General features: G+C 37.4%; 1 protein-coding gene across 4 annotated transcripts in view; it reads right to left on the bottom strand.

Annotated features, from left to right (window-relative positions):
• exoc6b (exocyst complex component 6B) overlaps window positions 1-13,712 on the bottom strand; it is a 127,128-nt gene that overhangs the window by 62,014 nt on the left and 51,402 nt on the right. For all 4 annotated transcript variants that reach the window (XM_048183998.1, XM_048183999.1, XM_048184001.1 and 1 more), the window contains exons 9-15: window positions 7,521-7,604; window positions 6,021-6,067; window positions 5,328-5,448; window positions 4,027-4,098; window positions 3,420-3,517; window positions 2,379-2,484; window positions 981-1,090 (exon numbers count right to left, since the gene is read on the bottom strand). In XM_048183998.1, the coding sequence (XP_048039955.1) occupies window positions 981-1,090; window positions 2,379-2,484; window positions 3,420-3,517; window positions 4,027-4,098; window positions 5,328-5,448; window positions 6,021-6,067; window positions 7,521-7,604 (638 nt within the window). The remainder of the gene's footprint in view (window positions 1-980; window positions 1,091-2,378; window positions 2,485-3,419; window positions 3,518-4,026; window positions 4,099-5,327; window positions 5,449-6,020; window positions 6,068-7,520; window positions 7,605-13,712) is intronic.

Below are 13,712 nucleotides of genomic sequence, written 5' to 3'. Positions count from 1 at the left end.
TCATGGATCATGTCAGTTATTATTGCTCCATCTGACATTTTTCACTATTGTTCTTGATTGCTTACCTAGTCTGATGATTCGGCTGTGCACAGATCCAGACGTTAATTCTGGCAGCCCTTGTGTAATTCCTTTCATAATGTTGAGATCATGGGCTGGCATATGCAAATATTGGGGGCGTACACCCCGACTGTTACGTAACAGTCGGTGTTATGTTGAGATTTGTCTGTTCTTCAGAGGTCTTTTAAACAAATGAGATTTTTATAAGAAGGAGGAAACAATGGAGTTTGAGACTCACTGTATGTCATTTCCATGTACTGAACTCTTGTTATTTTACTATGCCAAGATAAATTAAATTTTTAATTCGAGGGCACCTTTAATTCAATTTACTCACTGACATTACATAACAGGTCACTAAGCAGGTCTTTTATTGAGAAATCCGCAAGTGCTGTTTTCACAACTGTTTGTTTTGTACACTTGTGAAATGGACTTCTATTCTGAGAAATATCATAAAGGGAGATCATACCGAAGCACCATTTCACAGAGCCGTTTATTCTGTCCAACAGTCTGCAGACTGGGAATTCAGGGTAGGCCACACTAAACAGCTCAGCGCATCTGGCAACCTCATCAGTAATTCTAAGAACTCATAAACTGACCAGAGATCAGTCAACACTGGGAGAAATTCCTTGAAATAACACCCACTAGCACAAAGCATGCAATTAATTAGGAAAACACACAGAAACTGTTTGGTGCAGACGGAACTTCCTCTTTGAGGTTCAGTGGCTACTCTAGGGGATAGACAAAGACAATGGGGTGGGTTCAGTGATTTCATAACAGAAGAATGAAAGGTAAAAAAAAAGGCAGTTCAAAAATAGGTATATAAACTGGCATCGAGGCAGCATGATTTGCTAATGAGAACATTTGGACGGAGGGGTTATATATGCAGGTGTGAAAGAGCTTAAAGTGTGTTTGCACGCTCGTACCTAAGGTGCAAGTCCTCAGAGTATTTCAAACAGGCGTAGATGAATTCTTTGAGTTGTGAGTATACTTTAGGCACAAATTCAGAAAATGGCAGCTTCTTCGGAAAAGGCATCTGTTTAGAAAAAAAAAAATAAACAAAGAAATCACATTACATATAGCAAGTGTTCTGGAGGGTTTAAAGTCAGAAATGTGAACTTATTATTTGAACTTATTAATTATTCTTTAAATGTTTATTTGAGCTATGAAGTTGTCTAAATCATTCATTTGATGTGGGAATACTTTTCTAGGTGGACATTTCTGGTTCTGAGGCTATATAACAGAAACATCCTAACTCGAAATCATATCATATCTCTTCAATAACAATGGTAATTTAAGAAATAAAGCGTTAATTAAGATTTCTGTAATACAGACCCTGGGATGTATTTTAACAGCTGCCTTGCCCTGTTTACTTCCAATGTAAGTGCTTTAAAAGGTAGGGTAGGCAATGTTTTTTTCCACAAATACTTTTTGTTATTCTGGTTGAGATTCTCTTCACGTCCTGATAGCAATCAATGATAGAAGTGGTCGAAATATAAAAAAATAAAAAGTACATAATGTACATGTATATCATCCGTGGAAGTCTCAGGACCAAAAAATATTCGTCCAATCACTGCATTCGGACCGATACTACCTGCCTGTTAGCGTATGTATTTTTCTATACCTCCGCACACCCTACTTGCAGACATTACATGTGATCAGTGCGTTCTGTAAGGCTATGCAGAGTTGTAGACAGACAGTCACAGAGTGCCACAAACAGCAGCTGCCTTTTACAGTTCCACCTGCATTTACGCCATGTTGTAACTGTAATTTAGAGACGGCAACCCGTGACTTTCTACTCTGAGCTGTCCTCAGACCTGGATTTATGCGTTTCTATGTCAACACCATCAACGCTGCAATGAATCTGCAGCAGTCAGGTGGTACAAGTAAGAGTTCAGTAAGTTGTTTAAGTTCATTATTATTGTAATTTTATGTGCATTGACACATGAGGTAATTTAAAGCTCTCTCTTAATATTGGCAAATGTTGTTGATAGAGCACACCAGGAATTTCCCTTTATAAAGAAAACACAAAGGCAGCCTATTTGCACGAAAAAGAACAGCTGCAAGTGCATGCATCACCAAGAATGGTAGCAGTTCTGTTGTGATTACTACAACAGTACTGCCAGCAGTTCTTGTTGACGTCAATGGGAGAATTCAAATGTATGGCTAAGTTCAAGTATTTCAGAGGATGTGCATGTTAGTAATCAACTTCTTGGACAGCAGGAGGATATTTATGTCTTTGTGGAGACTGGAGGGTGTGTAACTGAGGGAATCTGTGAGAAAAATCTCTAGGATAAAAGCTTTCTTATGTGCCTAATGCTCACCTTGTCGAGCTCTGGATCCTGGAAAGGGAATTGGCCTGCGATCCGCTGGTATTCCTCAGGGGACGCCACGGGAATGGGGCTGTAGTTGTCCTGATCCAAGATTTGCCTAATCAACGGAATAAGTGTGAGGGGGAAAGACCTGACTTCACAGATCAGCTGATCATAAACAACAGCAGGATATTTAAGAAGACTAAATAATCTAAAAACTATTTACGGGTCTCATGAGCAGTGTGTCTGTCTGCATGTGTATTTGTGTAACTTAGTCAAGGCTAACACACACAACGCATCTCCTCGAATGCCTGTTCCCACGATAATGACATTCTGAGCCATTCAAAGACTCCAGAGCATCATTCTTTTGTGGAGTGAGTCAAGTGTCTCTGACAGGGATCGAAAAATGACTCCAGCAAGGTTACAACAACCTTTCCATGTCATCTGTTCTCAAGATTAAGCAGAACAAATCGTAACTATCCCCCTCCAAGGAGCTTTAACATTTTTTTCAACAATGAATTTACTTTTTTTTGGATTAAATGCTCTTTAAAGGAACCCCAGCACACACAAAAAAGAAAAAATATTTGTCCTTCAAGCAATATGATTTAGACATATGGGTTTAATTTGATCAGTGATTTTAGTTTAATAGTTTGGCCTGACAAATTTTCCCTGTCCTTCAACTGTCCTGTAATCCACAGCCTCTGCGAACATAAATCTCTGAGCACTACAGGCATCAGATTCAGGCAATTTCCTTAAATGGTACTTTGATACAGGCCATTAAAAATGCACATTTCATAAAAAAAAAAAAAAAAAAAATTGATGTATAGTTACCGAGTATTGAATTGCAGAACAGAACAAATGACATACAGTAAACATAATCTGATTTAAGTTGAACGCGCCTTACATTTGGGCATAACCCTATTAGTGTAATTCCTTCAGTATGGATTTCTCAAGGGTCACAAGGTGATAACCAAATCATTATTATCCTTACTCAAATGATGAACCAAGGGATCGAGATGAAGAAAACAGAGAAAAGGGAGAGAGAAAAAGCACCTGAAGGACTGGTTCCACTTTTTCAGCAGTATCTCCCCATATTGATCCCTCATCTCCAACAACATGTCAAACAACTGGTTTACTGGAAAACCATAACGCTGCAGAGAGAGAGGGATGGATAATACCCATCTCAGTTAAAAAGGAAGCAATGCATGCAACTTCTCAACAGAAATCAGGATGAAATGGTGTTTACCATTTACATTTGTCACAACATATTTCTTAAGCATTTAATCCTAAATGTATTTATGTTTTCTGCCATTTATACAGAACAATTTCTTGTAGTCAAAGACAATGAGAATGCAGTGATTTCAAGACACATTACTATTAACTTGACACTGTATTGCAGTGGACTGTGTGCTAGTGATATCAATGGAACAAACAATATACTGAACCTTTTTGTTCAGCGTTTATTCAATGCTTTATTTGTTTGTCACACTATTGTCTTTATATTTACTTTCACAAAAACCATTGTTATATGTGATTATTTACCCGATTAAAAAAAAAAAAAATCAAATCATTTGACACCCCTAGTTTTTAGACGTTACCCATATAAACACAAGCACAAGCACAAAAGCTGTCTTGATGGTCAGGTACTATCCCATCTCACCTGCAGTGTGTCTGCAAACAGCACTATGAGATTCTTCAGATCTAAAATCAGGTCTGGATCAGTGCAATAAGACTACGGAGACACAAGGGAGAATGATGGATTACAGCAGAAGCAGAGGAAGGAAAGCACATAGATTACTTTGTATAAATGCTAGAAAAGATGATATATTTTATGCAACATTTATTTTACCAAATGAGTATCTGGCAATAGAGCTGTTTGTAGTCCTAAACCCCAGAGGAGGGTTGTTGTTTTTTTTTGTTTTTTGTTTTTTAAATCACAGGTTCTCTCAGAATTTTAATAGATTTTAGAAAAGTGTTCTCAATTTAGACAACTACCACAAGGAAGCAAGTTCATTTACGCGGACAACCGTTGCAGTCCATTTGCAGGAACACTGTTTTAAACTTCACATTTGAGGCAATTTACACATTTAGAAATTTGATTAAGTAGGATTCTTATGGGTGGAGGGGATATTATTACTTTTATTCATCAAGGGTGCATAAAATTGATAAAAAGTGATGGTAACACTTTACAATAAGATCTCATTTGTTAACATTAGTTCATGTATTAACTAACATGAACAAACAATGAACAATTATTTTGATTAACTAACATTAACAAAGATTAATAAATAATGTAACAAATGTTTTTTCATTGTTAGTTCATGAACTAACACTAAATATGGATATTTTTCCTATAAAAACGCATCGCTTCAGAAGGCCTTTATTAACCCCCTGGAGCAGTATGGATTACTTTTATGATGGATGGATGTGCTTTTTTTTTTTATTACTTTTTTAATAAAGAGCCAGAATATTTTTAATATAACTCCAACTGTGTTTGATTGAAAAAACAAAGTCATAAACAACTAGGATGGCTTGAGCGTGAGTAAATTATGAGATAATTTTCATTTTGTTTTGTGAATCCAGCCCTAGTTATTATACATTTTAAGAATTTTTCACAATATTACCATTTTTACTGCATTTCTGAATAAACAAATGCTGCCTTGGTGAGCATAAGAGATGTCTTTCAAAAACTTTTTTAAAAAATCTTACCGACTGCAAACTTTTGAACGGTAGTCTATGTACAACGAAATGTGAAAGCACAGTGTCTTCAAGTAATGTTAAGCACCTTATTGTATTAGAAAACCACTATCCTAAAAATCCATCACAAGTTCCAGAGGGAAGTCATGGTGAATTAGCCTTCCAGGTTGGCCTTCAAATTGATGCCTTGACTGAACAGCTTTACTGTTTGTCTGTTAGCTTGTCTTGCTCAGTGTGTGTTGAGTGTGTAGTGTGCAGACATACTGAATGAGTACGCAAGGCTGCAATAGTCTTGGAAAGAGCCAGCTCCCACAATTCTTCCACATAAGCCCTGTTTACCAGGCCCTGCGTGGTGTGCAAGATGTGGTCCTCCACTACAAAAAATCTACAGGACATATACAAAGAAATACAGGAACAAATCAATGAATGTTGGAAAAGACAATGAAAAAGAAACAGTGAGAACTTGACAACATCATATGAAAACATTTCATTATAGTAAATCAATAATATCCCAAATGGTCACACTGAGGTTTTCTAGCACTCAAAGGAATGAGTCATCAAACTGCCCAGCAAAATTCCCAAAAAATCCCAGACATCCCCACTGAGTGAGTGCCCTGAGCCTTTTTTGTGTCTTTTAGGATGTTTGCAAAAGCCTCCATTCCAGACACCAGCCTTCCCGATGTTCCCATTCAGACACTCAGAATAACACCAATCTGCCACTCCACAACCCCAGAACCATAAATTCTAAAGCTCAGAGTTTTTCGGCAGCACTGGGATGGAGAATCAGGAAGAGCCAGAGGAAGGGGAGCATTTGGCTAAAGGGAGGGTCTGAACGCTGAGCCAAAAAAGGATTGAGCTGTTTTAATTCTCTCCTATATTTGAAATTAATGTTGTAAGCATGTATAATTGATTTTCAGTTAATTTGGCCATTCAAAATAAAATGTGCACAGCACTTACCCAACAATTTGATTGAAGTAGCGCCTGTATCCGTCTAACGTTTCATGCTGGAGACCACAGGAGAGAGGGAGGAGAGTTTATGAACATCAATCAATTGAGCAGTCTACTATTACTGTTTTTTTATTATTATTTTTCATGAAATAAACTAGATTTCAACCCAAAACATTTTTTTATTATTTTCTTCATAATTCATTATTTCTTTAAAAATAATGTTACCTCTACCTCAATAATAAGTCATATTTTTGATCAAATAACAACATACCTGTACAATCACAGCAAAGGTCTTCAACACTTTAATATACACTACAAGTCAAACGTTTGGGGTTGGTAAGATTTTTTTAATGTTTTTGAAAGAAATCTCTTATGCTCACAGATACATTTATTTGATCAAAATATAGTAAAACAGAACTTTTTTTCCATTTTAATTTATTTTAAAATCTAATTTTGAATTTTCAGCATAAAATATTTTATATTTTTATAAAAGATTTCTATTAGGATTCTTTGAAAAGAAAGTTCAAAAGAACAGCATTTATTTGAAACAGAAATCTTTTGTAACATTAAACGTGTCAATGATCAATTAATATTTGTCCTTACTGAATAAAAGTATGAATTTCTTTAAACAAAAAAAAAAAAAAAAAATCTTACTAACCCAAATCTTTTGAACGGTCATTAATTACTCATCCTCATGTCGTCCCAAACCTGTAAGACCTTCATTCATATTTGGAAGACAAATTACGTGAACAGCGTCGGCCAATACTGAGCCGGTGTTTGGACGCAGAACACAGATTCCAGCACTGCGTTCACTACGTCAACTGCGTATGGCAACAGTTCAAATTGTATTCTTGTCACTTCATAACATTAAAGTTGAACCACATAGTCATGTGGACTATTTTAACGATATCTTTAATACCTTTCTGGACCTCAAAAGGTACAATGGCATTGTTGCCAATGTGTGGTTCAGAAACCCTCGGATTTCATCAAAAATATCTTAATTTGTGTTCCGAAGATAGCTAAGGTCTTACGGGTTTGGGACGACATGAGAGTGAGTACTTAATGACAGAAATTTCATTTTTGGGTGAACTAACCCTTTAAGAGCACAGTTTAAAAAAAAAATGAAAATAATGAAATATGGAAAATATGTCCAATTCAGCTCTGCTGTAAGGAAAATGAAAGTGTTGAACAACTGAGCTACATTTTAACTGGAACAATGGTTCAAAAATTTTCCAATCGTTGTTCAAGCCAATGAAAACTGTATACGAACACCTCTACACTAGAGGTCCCCTTATGAATTTTCAGGCCCTAAATTAACTATAGGTTCCTTGTATGCAAGAATAAACCAAGAATAAACCTGTATGTTATGTAGCGCTAATGACTTACCTCACAGTTTCTGAGAGTTTATGTCAGGTGATGTTAGTGATTGGGGTGGTGCAGTGAATATGATTGGAGGGTGTCAGACAGACAGTCATATATAGGATGTGCTCAGGCGGTGTGAGGGCGTACCATGTTAGAGTGAGGCTGCAGCACAAGTCTGGCCTGTTTCCGCCGCTGCTTCCTGTAGTAGTTCTCAAACGTGTCCCGGTCACCCTGGGTAAAGCAGATACACATTCTAAGCACCTGAGTGAGAATATGGCTCTCAATTTGTGTGAACAGCTCTGTGACCAATGAGCATCAGTCATTTAAAGGTGCCCTCGAATGAAAAATTGAATTTATCTTGGCATTGTTAAATAACAAGAGTTCAGTACATGGAAATGACATACAGTGAGTCTCAAACTCCATTGTTTCCTCCTTTTTATATAAAGTAACAGTCGGGGTGTTACGTAACAGTCGGGGTGTACGCCCCCAATATTTGCATATGCCAGCCCACGTTTCCAACATTATAAAAGGCATTAGACAAGGGCAGCCAGTATTAACGTCTGGATGTGCACAACCAAATCATCAGACTAGGTAAGTAAGCAAGCAAGAACAATAGCAAAAAATGGCAGATGGAGTGATAATAACTGACATGATCCATGATATCATGATATTTTTAGTGATATTTGTAAACTGTCTTTCTAAATGTTTCGTTAGCATGTTGCTAATGTACTGTTAAATGTGGTTAAAGTTACCATCGGTTATTAATGTATTCACGGAGACAAGAGAGCCGTCGCTATTTTCATTTTTAAACACTTGCAGTCTGTATAATTCATAAACACAACTTCATTCTTTATAAATCTCTCCAACAGTGTAGCATTAGCCGTTAGCCACGGAGCACAGCCTCAAATTCATTCAGAATCAATGTAAACAATATAACAGTATACAATACTCACATAATCCGACGCATGCATGCCGCATGCATGACGAACACTTTGTAAAGATCCATTTTGAGGGATATATTAGCTGTGTAAACTTTGTTAAGGCACTGTTCAAGGCAAGCGCGAGCTCTGTGGGCGGAGAGCACGGGATTTAAAGGGGCCGCAGCATAAAATTGGCGCGTTTATAATGATGCCCTAAAATAGGCAGTTAAAAAAATTAATAAAAAAAAATCTATAGGGTATTTTGATCTGAAACTTTACAGACACATTCAGGGGACACCTTAGACTTATATTACATCTTTTAAAAACATAATCTAGGGCACCTTTAAGACCGAAAAAGCTCAAGATGACCGGCATGACAAACAAGAGAGGGAAGGTGATGACTGAGAGAAGCAGTTGACACAGGAAAACAGATTTCCACTTGTAGAGACCGAGCTAAACTTCAAAAAAGAGCATATTGGGTACTCTCTCTTCTAGTACGATTCAGAATACAGTACAGCAGAGGATTGTGGTCTAAAAACAAAGGCCCTCATTCACTGCTTAAAGACTTGATCTTTTTCCCAGAATCCCAGAGTGCAGTTCCTGTCCACCTCACACAGACTGCTATCAAAGTCTATGAGGGCATGACACCAATACATGCACACACGTCCCAGTTAGAAAAAAGTGCAGACACAACACAGAAACGCACAGAGAGACAGAGATAAAGACAGAAAACAGTGGCAGTACGGTAGGACTTATCACTATTCCCTCTGAATTTATCTGGCCAGAGCGGGTGACTGTAACTCTTATAAGAGGATAAAACGACAGTACAAGACTTGACCACGCAGAACCATTCCAAGTTACAAAAGTGAGATATAAGCCCTGTTTCAGATGTAGTGAGGTTACACGTAAACTTTTTAACGTGATTACATGCATGCGTGGCGGATCGCAGAGCAGTGCAAGATGAGCATTTGTGGTTAAAAAGTATATACTTTTTTTTCTTTTCTTTTTTAGAAAATGACCAATTGTTTCGATAGATAAGACCCTTATTCCTTGTCTGGGATTGTGTAGAGCCGTTTGAAGCTGCACTGAAACAGCAATTTGGACCTTCCACCCGTTGTACCCCTCTGAAGTCCACTATCAATTCCCCACTCAATTCTAGTCACATTGCAGGATACATGCAACGCTAACTTCAATTTTGGCCAAAAGAATGCATTACAATGCAGCTGTCCAAGCTTTGGATAGGCCTTCAAATCGGTGAGCTTATGATGACTAAACTGTTGTCTTTAATGAAAGCTCACTAGGCAACTACAACTTTGTCATTTAGCTAATGCTTCAATCTACAGCGATTTACAGCATAAGGGCACAATAGTGATACTGTGATACTGAAACCCTTCAAAGTTTGAACTTGCGATCATTCGGTTACTAAGCCCAAACTAGGCTACGCCACCCCAAGACCACCCAGATGTAATGATGTGTGGGGAAGAATAAGGTTTGAGAAATAAGAATCGAAGGAAAAAAAGAGTGGGCACAGAAATAGAAAAGCTTTATACAAATTTCAAATTACTTCAGAAAAATCTTAAACCTTTAATAACAGCAGGGATTAAACAGATACTCTGCTTTGACCACAAAGGCCTTCAGAGTACAATGAAAGACAGGAGCTGGAACAAATCAGTGAGGAACACGAAAAGAGAGTATAAGAAAGTAACTTGCTCAACACTAAGTGCAACGACACGCACACACAAAAACCCTTCTCTCTCACAAAAAGTGTTGGGAAGTCTGAAAATTTTAGCAAGTTGGTTCATTCATGAACTTGGATTAAATGAAAATGGATTTTTTAAAAAAAATGCTTGCTTTAAATTATGACCATCTCACAGTTTGACACGCTGCAGCTTCAAAGTAGCTTCCCCTCAAAACTGAACAGTCCACAGTGGGGCAAAATGACTCTTGCAATGATATACAGTCATTGATGACATAGACTCTTTGGAGCAGGATGTATATTACCTCAGAATCCTTAAAAAGAAATTTTGGAGAAGGAAAAAAGGATGTAAGAGAAGGATGCTGTGTTCTGAGTGAAGGGAATTTAACTGAGTGTGTCCATCCTGTTGGCTATACAAACTCTTGTGCGGTTACTAGACGGAGAAGAGCAGGTCTACCAACTGCAGTCTAAACCCAGTTAATCGTGTCCAAACGCTTCATCTCATATAGATGTTCCTTAACCCAAACAGTCAAAATCAAAGGAGAACAGTGCCAACATCAACTATCGTGGAAAGATTCACGCTAAAATTCAGCTGAACTTCCCTAACCAAAAGGTCTAGGGCCTCAGATGCCTGGGTGTGGTTCTCTGGGTCAGAGAAGTAGGATGGAGGCCTCTTCTGTGGTTCTCCTTCTCAAGGGTTTCCCTGCTGCAGCTGGCCCATCACAACCGGTCTGTGTTTTTACTGATCTGAACACAGACCAGAACTGTCAGAAAACCCAGACACTGTTCAGACTTCGAGTTCTATCAGGAGTAAAGAGGAGGAGTTTGAGCTGGAAGTCGGTACAGGAGAGTAATAGGAAAAGAAGCCAAGCAGAATAGAATAGGATAGAATAGAATAGAATAGAATAGAATAGAATAGAATAGAATAGAATAGAATAGAAGTTTATTTTGTTTTTATTTTACTTTGTGATTCCTTTATAGTTGCTTTTGAGTATTTTTATATTGACATTGTGTGAAATTGTATTGCCAATCTCTTTATTTTACCTTGTGAACCTTTTATAGTTGTTTTCGAATATTTTTATATTAATATTGTGTGAAATTGTACTTTGAGGTGCATTCCATGTATGAAAAGTGCTATACAAATAAATGTTTATTATTATTATTATTATTATTATTATTATTATTATTAATAGAATAGAAGTTTATTTTGTTTTTATTTGACTTTGAGCTGCATTCCATGTATGAAAAGTGCTATGTAATAAATGTTTATTATTTTTATTATTATTATTATGAATAGAATAGAATAGAATAGAATAGAATAGAATAGAATAGAATAGAATAGAATAGAATAGAATAGATCTATGACCGTTTTACACTACTGTTCAATAGTTTGTGTCTGTAAGATCTTTTAAAATGTTTTTGAAAGATGCTCTCCAAGGTAGCATATAACAAAATATAGTAAAAACAGTATTGTAAAATATGATCACAATTTAAAATAACTTTTTATTTTAGTTTATTTAAACGTAATTTATTTCTGTAGTGCCAAAGCTGCATTTTCAACATCATTACACCAGTCTTCAATGTCACATGATCCTTCAGAAATCATTCTAATATGCTGATTTGGTACTTAAGAGAAAAGTCTTATTATTAGCAAATGTTGAAAACAGTTGCTTAATATTTTTTTTGAAAAACGTGACATTTATTTCAGGATTCTTTGATGAACAGGCAGTTCAAACAAACAGCATTTATTTGAAATAGAAATTTTTTATAACATTACAAATGTCTTTACTGTCACGTTTGAAAAACATCTTTGCTAAATAAAATTAACTTCTTAAAAAAAAAAATTACTGACCCCAAACTGTTGAACAATAGTGTATCTAACAGGAAAACACTGGGAGTAAAAAGCATTTAAAAAAAAAAAAAAACTCATCTAAAATGGTCTAAATATGTGACAAAGAATTCAAAAGAAAAACTAAAAGAGATATAAAGCAAACAGAGGTAAGAGCATAAACTGACCCCAGAAGATCTCCACCAGCCTCTGATCTCTGACACAGTAGCAGCATTAAAGCTCAATTTCTGCACTTGAGGTTATACGAGTTTAAAAGAAAAACGCCATAAAACATTAACAATAAGCGATTACGGTAAGTGCAAGACCTTAAGGCAGAGAGGTCACACTTTCAACAACTAAACTCGAGTATCACGCTTCCTCTTTTCTCTGCTTTCTATTCTACTGCAGTCCTCCGTTCTCTTTTAATTCCACGACTCCAGAGGGATAATCTTTTTCCTCTGTCCATTTGAACTTTATTATTTTCAGATTCATAAAAATGTCAATTGTTTGTTTGATGGCAGTGTGAAGAAAAACTTAAAACACATTGTCTTCCATTTAAGTTTTTCAGCCAAACATGACAAAAGAACAGGATGTACCCTCCAACAGGCACTCTGACCTCTTTCTTGTCCTGTTCTCTTTCGCCATCCTTATTCTTTTCATTCCTCGACTTGACTTTCCAACCAGAGTTCAACTTCCTGTCCCTCAGCAGCAGCTCCACACTTATAATTCCAGGCCCCACAGCCATGTTGTCTCACACACATGCACAAAAAAGAAAAAAAAGGCCAAGGGACACCATGGCCGGGTCACGACCCCCTGGTATGAAGGAAACCCAGGTGAACCCCCTCAGAGTCTCCTGCCATCTGGAGTGCAGCCAGCTCAGGAGTCAGAGCAGAACCAAAAAAGCGCCATTGTACATCTACAGGACCAAGGTCATGAACAGATTCTATATTTGACTCGTTTCCCTCCCTTCCATAAGTGTCTCTCTGTCCTTCTCACTCTTACAGTAGCGTTTAGCAGTGTTTACATGATGCTTGTTTAAGTTATCTGGAGTGATGTCACACTAAGGCCAATCGACATATAAACATACAACAGTCTCAACAACTTCCTTCCTGTGGGGGTGTTTAGGACACTGAATATACAGTGAATGGGAAGTACCTGCCATAGGCGCAGTGAAACACAGGCGTTCATGAGTGTGTGTGTGTGTGTGTGTGTGTGTGTGTGCTCACCGTTTAAACAAAAAAGTCCTTCAGGGACATATAAAGTGCAATTCTGATTGTTTTTGTATAAGTAAGCAGTGTGATTTCCCAGGGTCTGAGGTGACTCAAGGGTCACCAGGGAAAGGAAACACAAAAACTCGAACATTCCTTCTTAAAAAGAAACACATCGACTCACTTATCGGGGCTCTTTTCTCATTTGTTTGCTTTCTTTTCCTATAACCCCAAAACAATGTGTGTGCGTCCCTTCTATGACTCCCTGGTCACTTTCAAACAACTCTCGTCCCTTACTTTCCCTCCCTTTCCTTTGCGTCCTCAGACGGCTCCTAGACCTGGTCTCCAGTGCAGCTTTGGGCTGGTCAAAAAAAGGGCAAGACATGAACTCTAAAGGCTTCCTCTCTACCCCGAACACCATTCTCACCAGCTTCCATTACAAAGACTATTGTAGTAATGACAGTCCATCTGCTCGCACATGAAATTTACAGGCTGGAGGGTCATAAAAGTGACATTCCACCAACTCAAACAATTCAAGAGTCTTCATGAGGAGCTGTCAGCACGTACGCTCCAAAAACAAACGCGTGCGTGTTCGCGCAAAAAAACAAACAGACGTACCCACCCAAGCACATAGACCTACACCAAGTTCTTGGCTGTATTTTCAAGCATACTACAAATAATTTAAAG

Source organism: Megalobrama amblycephala, linkage group LG3 (genome assembly GCF_018812025.1).
Source record: "Megalobrama amblycephala isolate DHTTF-2021 linkage group LG3, ASM1881202v1, whole genome shotgun sequence".
Lineage (NCBI taxonomy): Eukaryota > Metazoa > Chordata > Actinopteri > Cypriniformes > Xenocyprididae > Megalobrama > Megalobrama amblycephala.
This window is presented reverse-complemented; position numbering and strand designations above follow the sequence as displayed.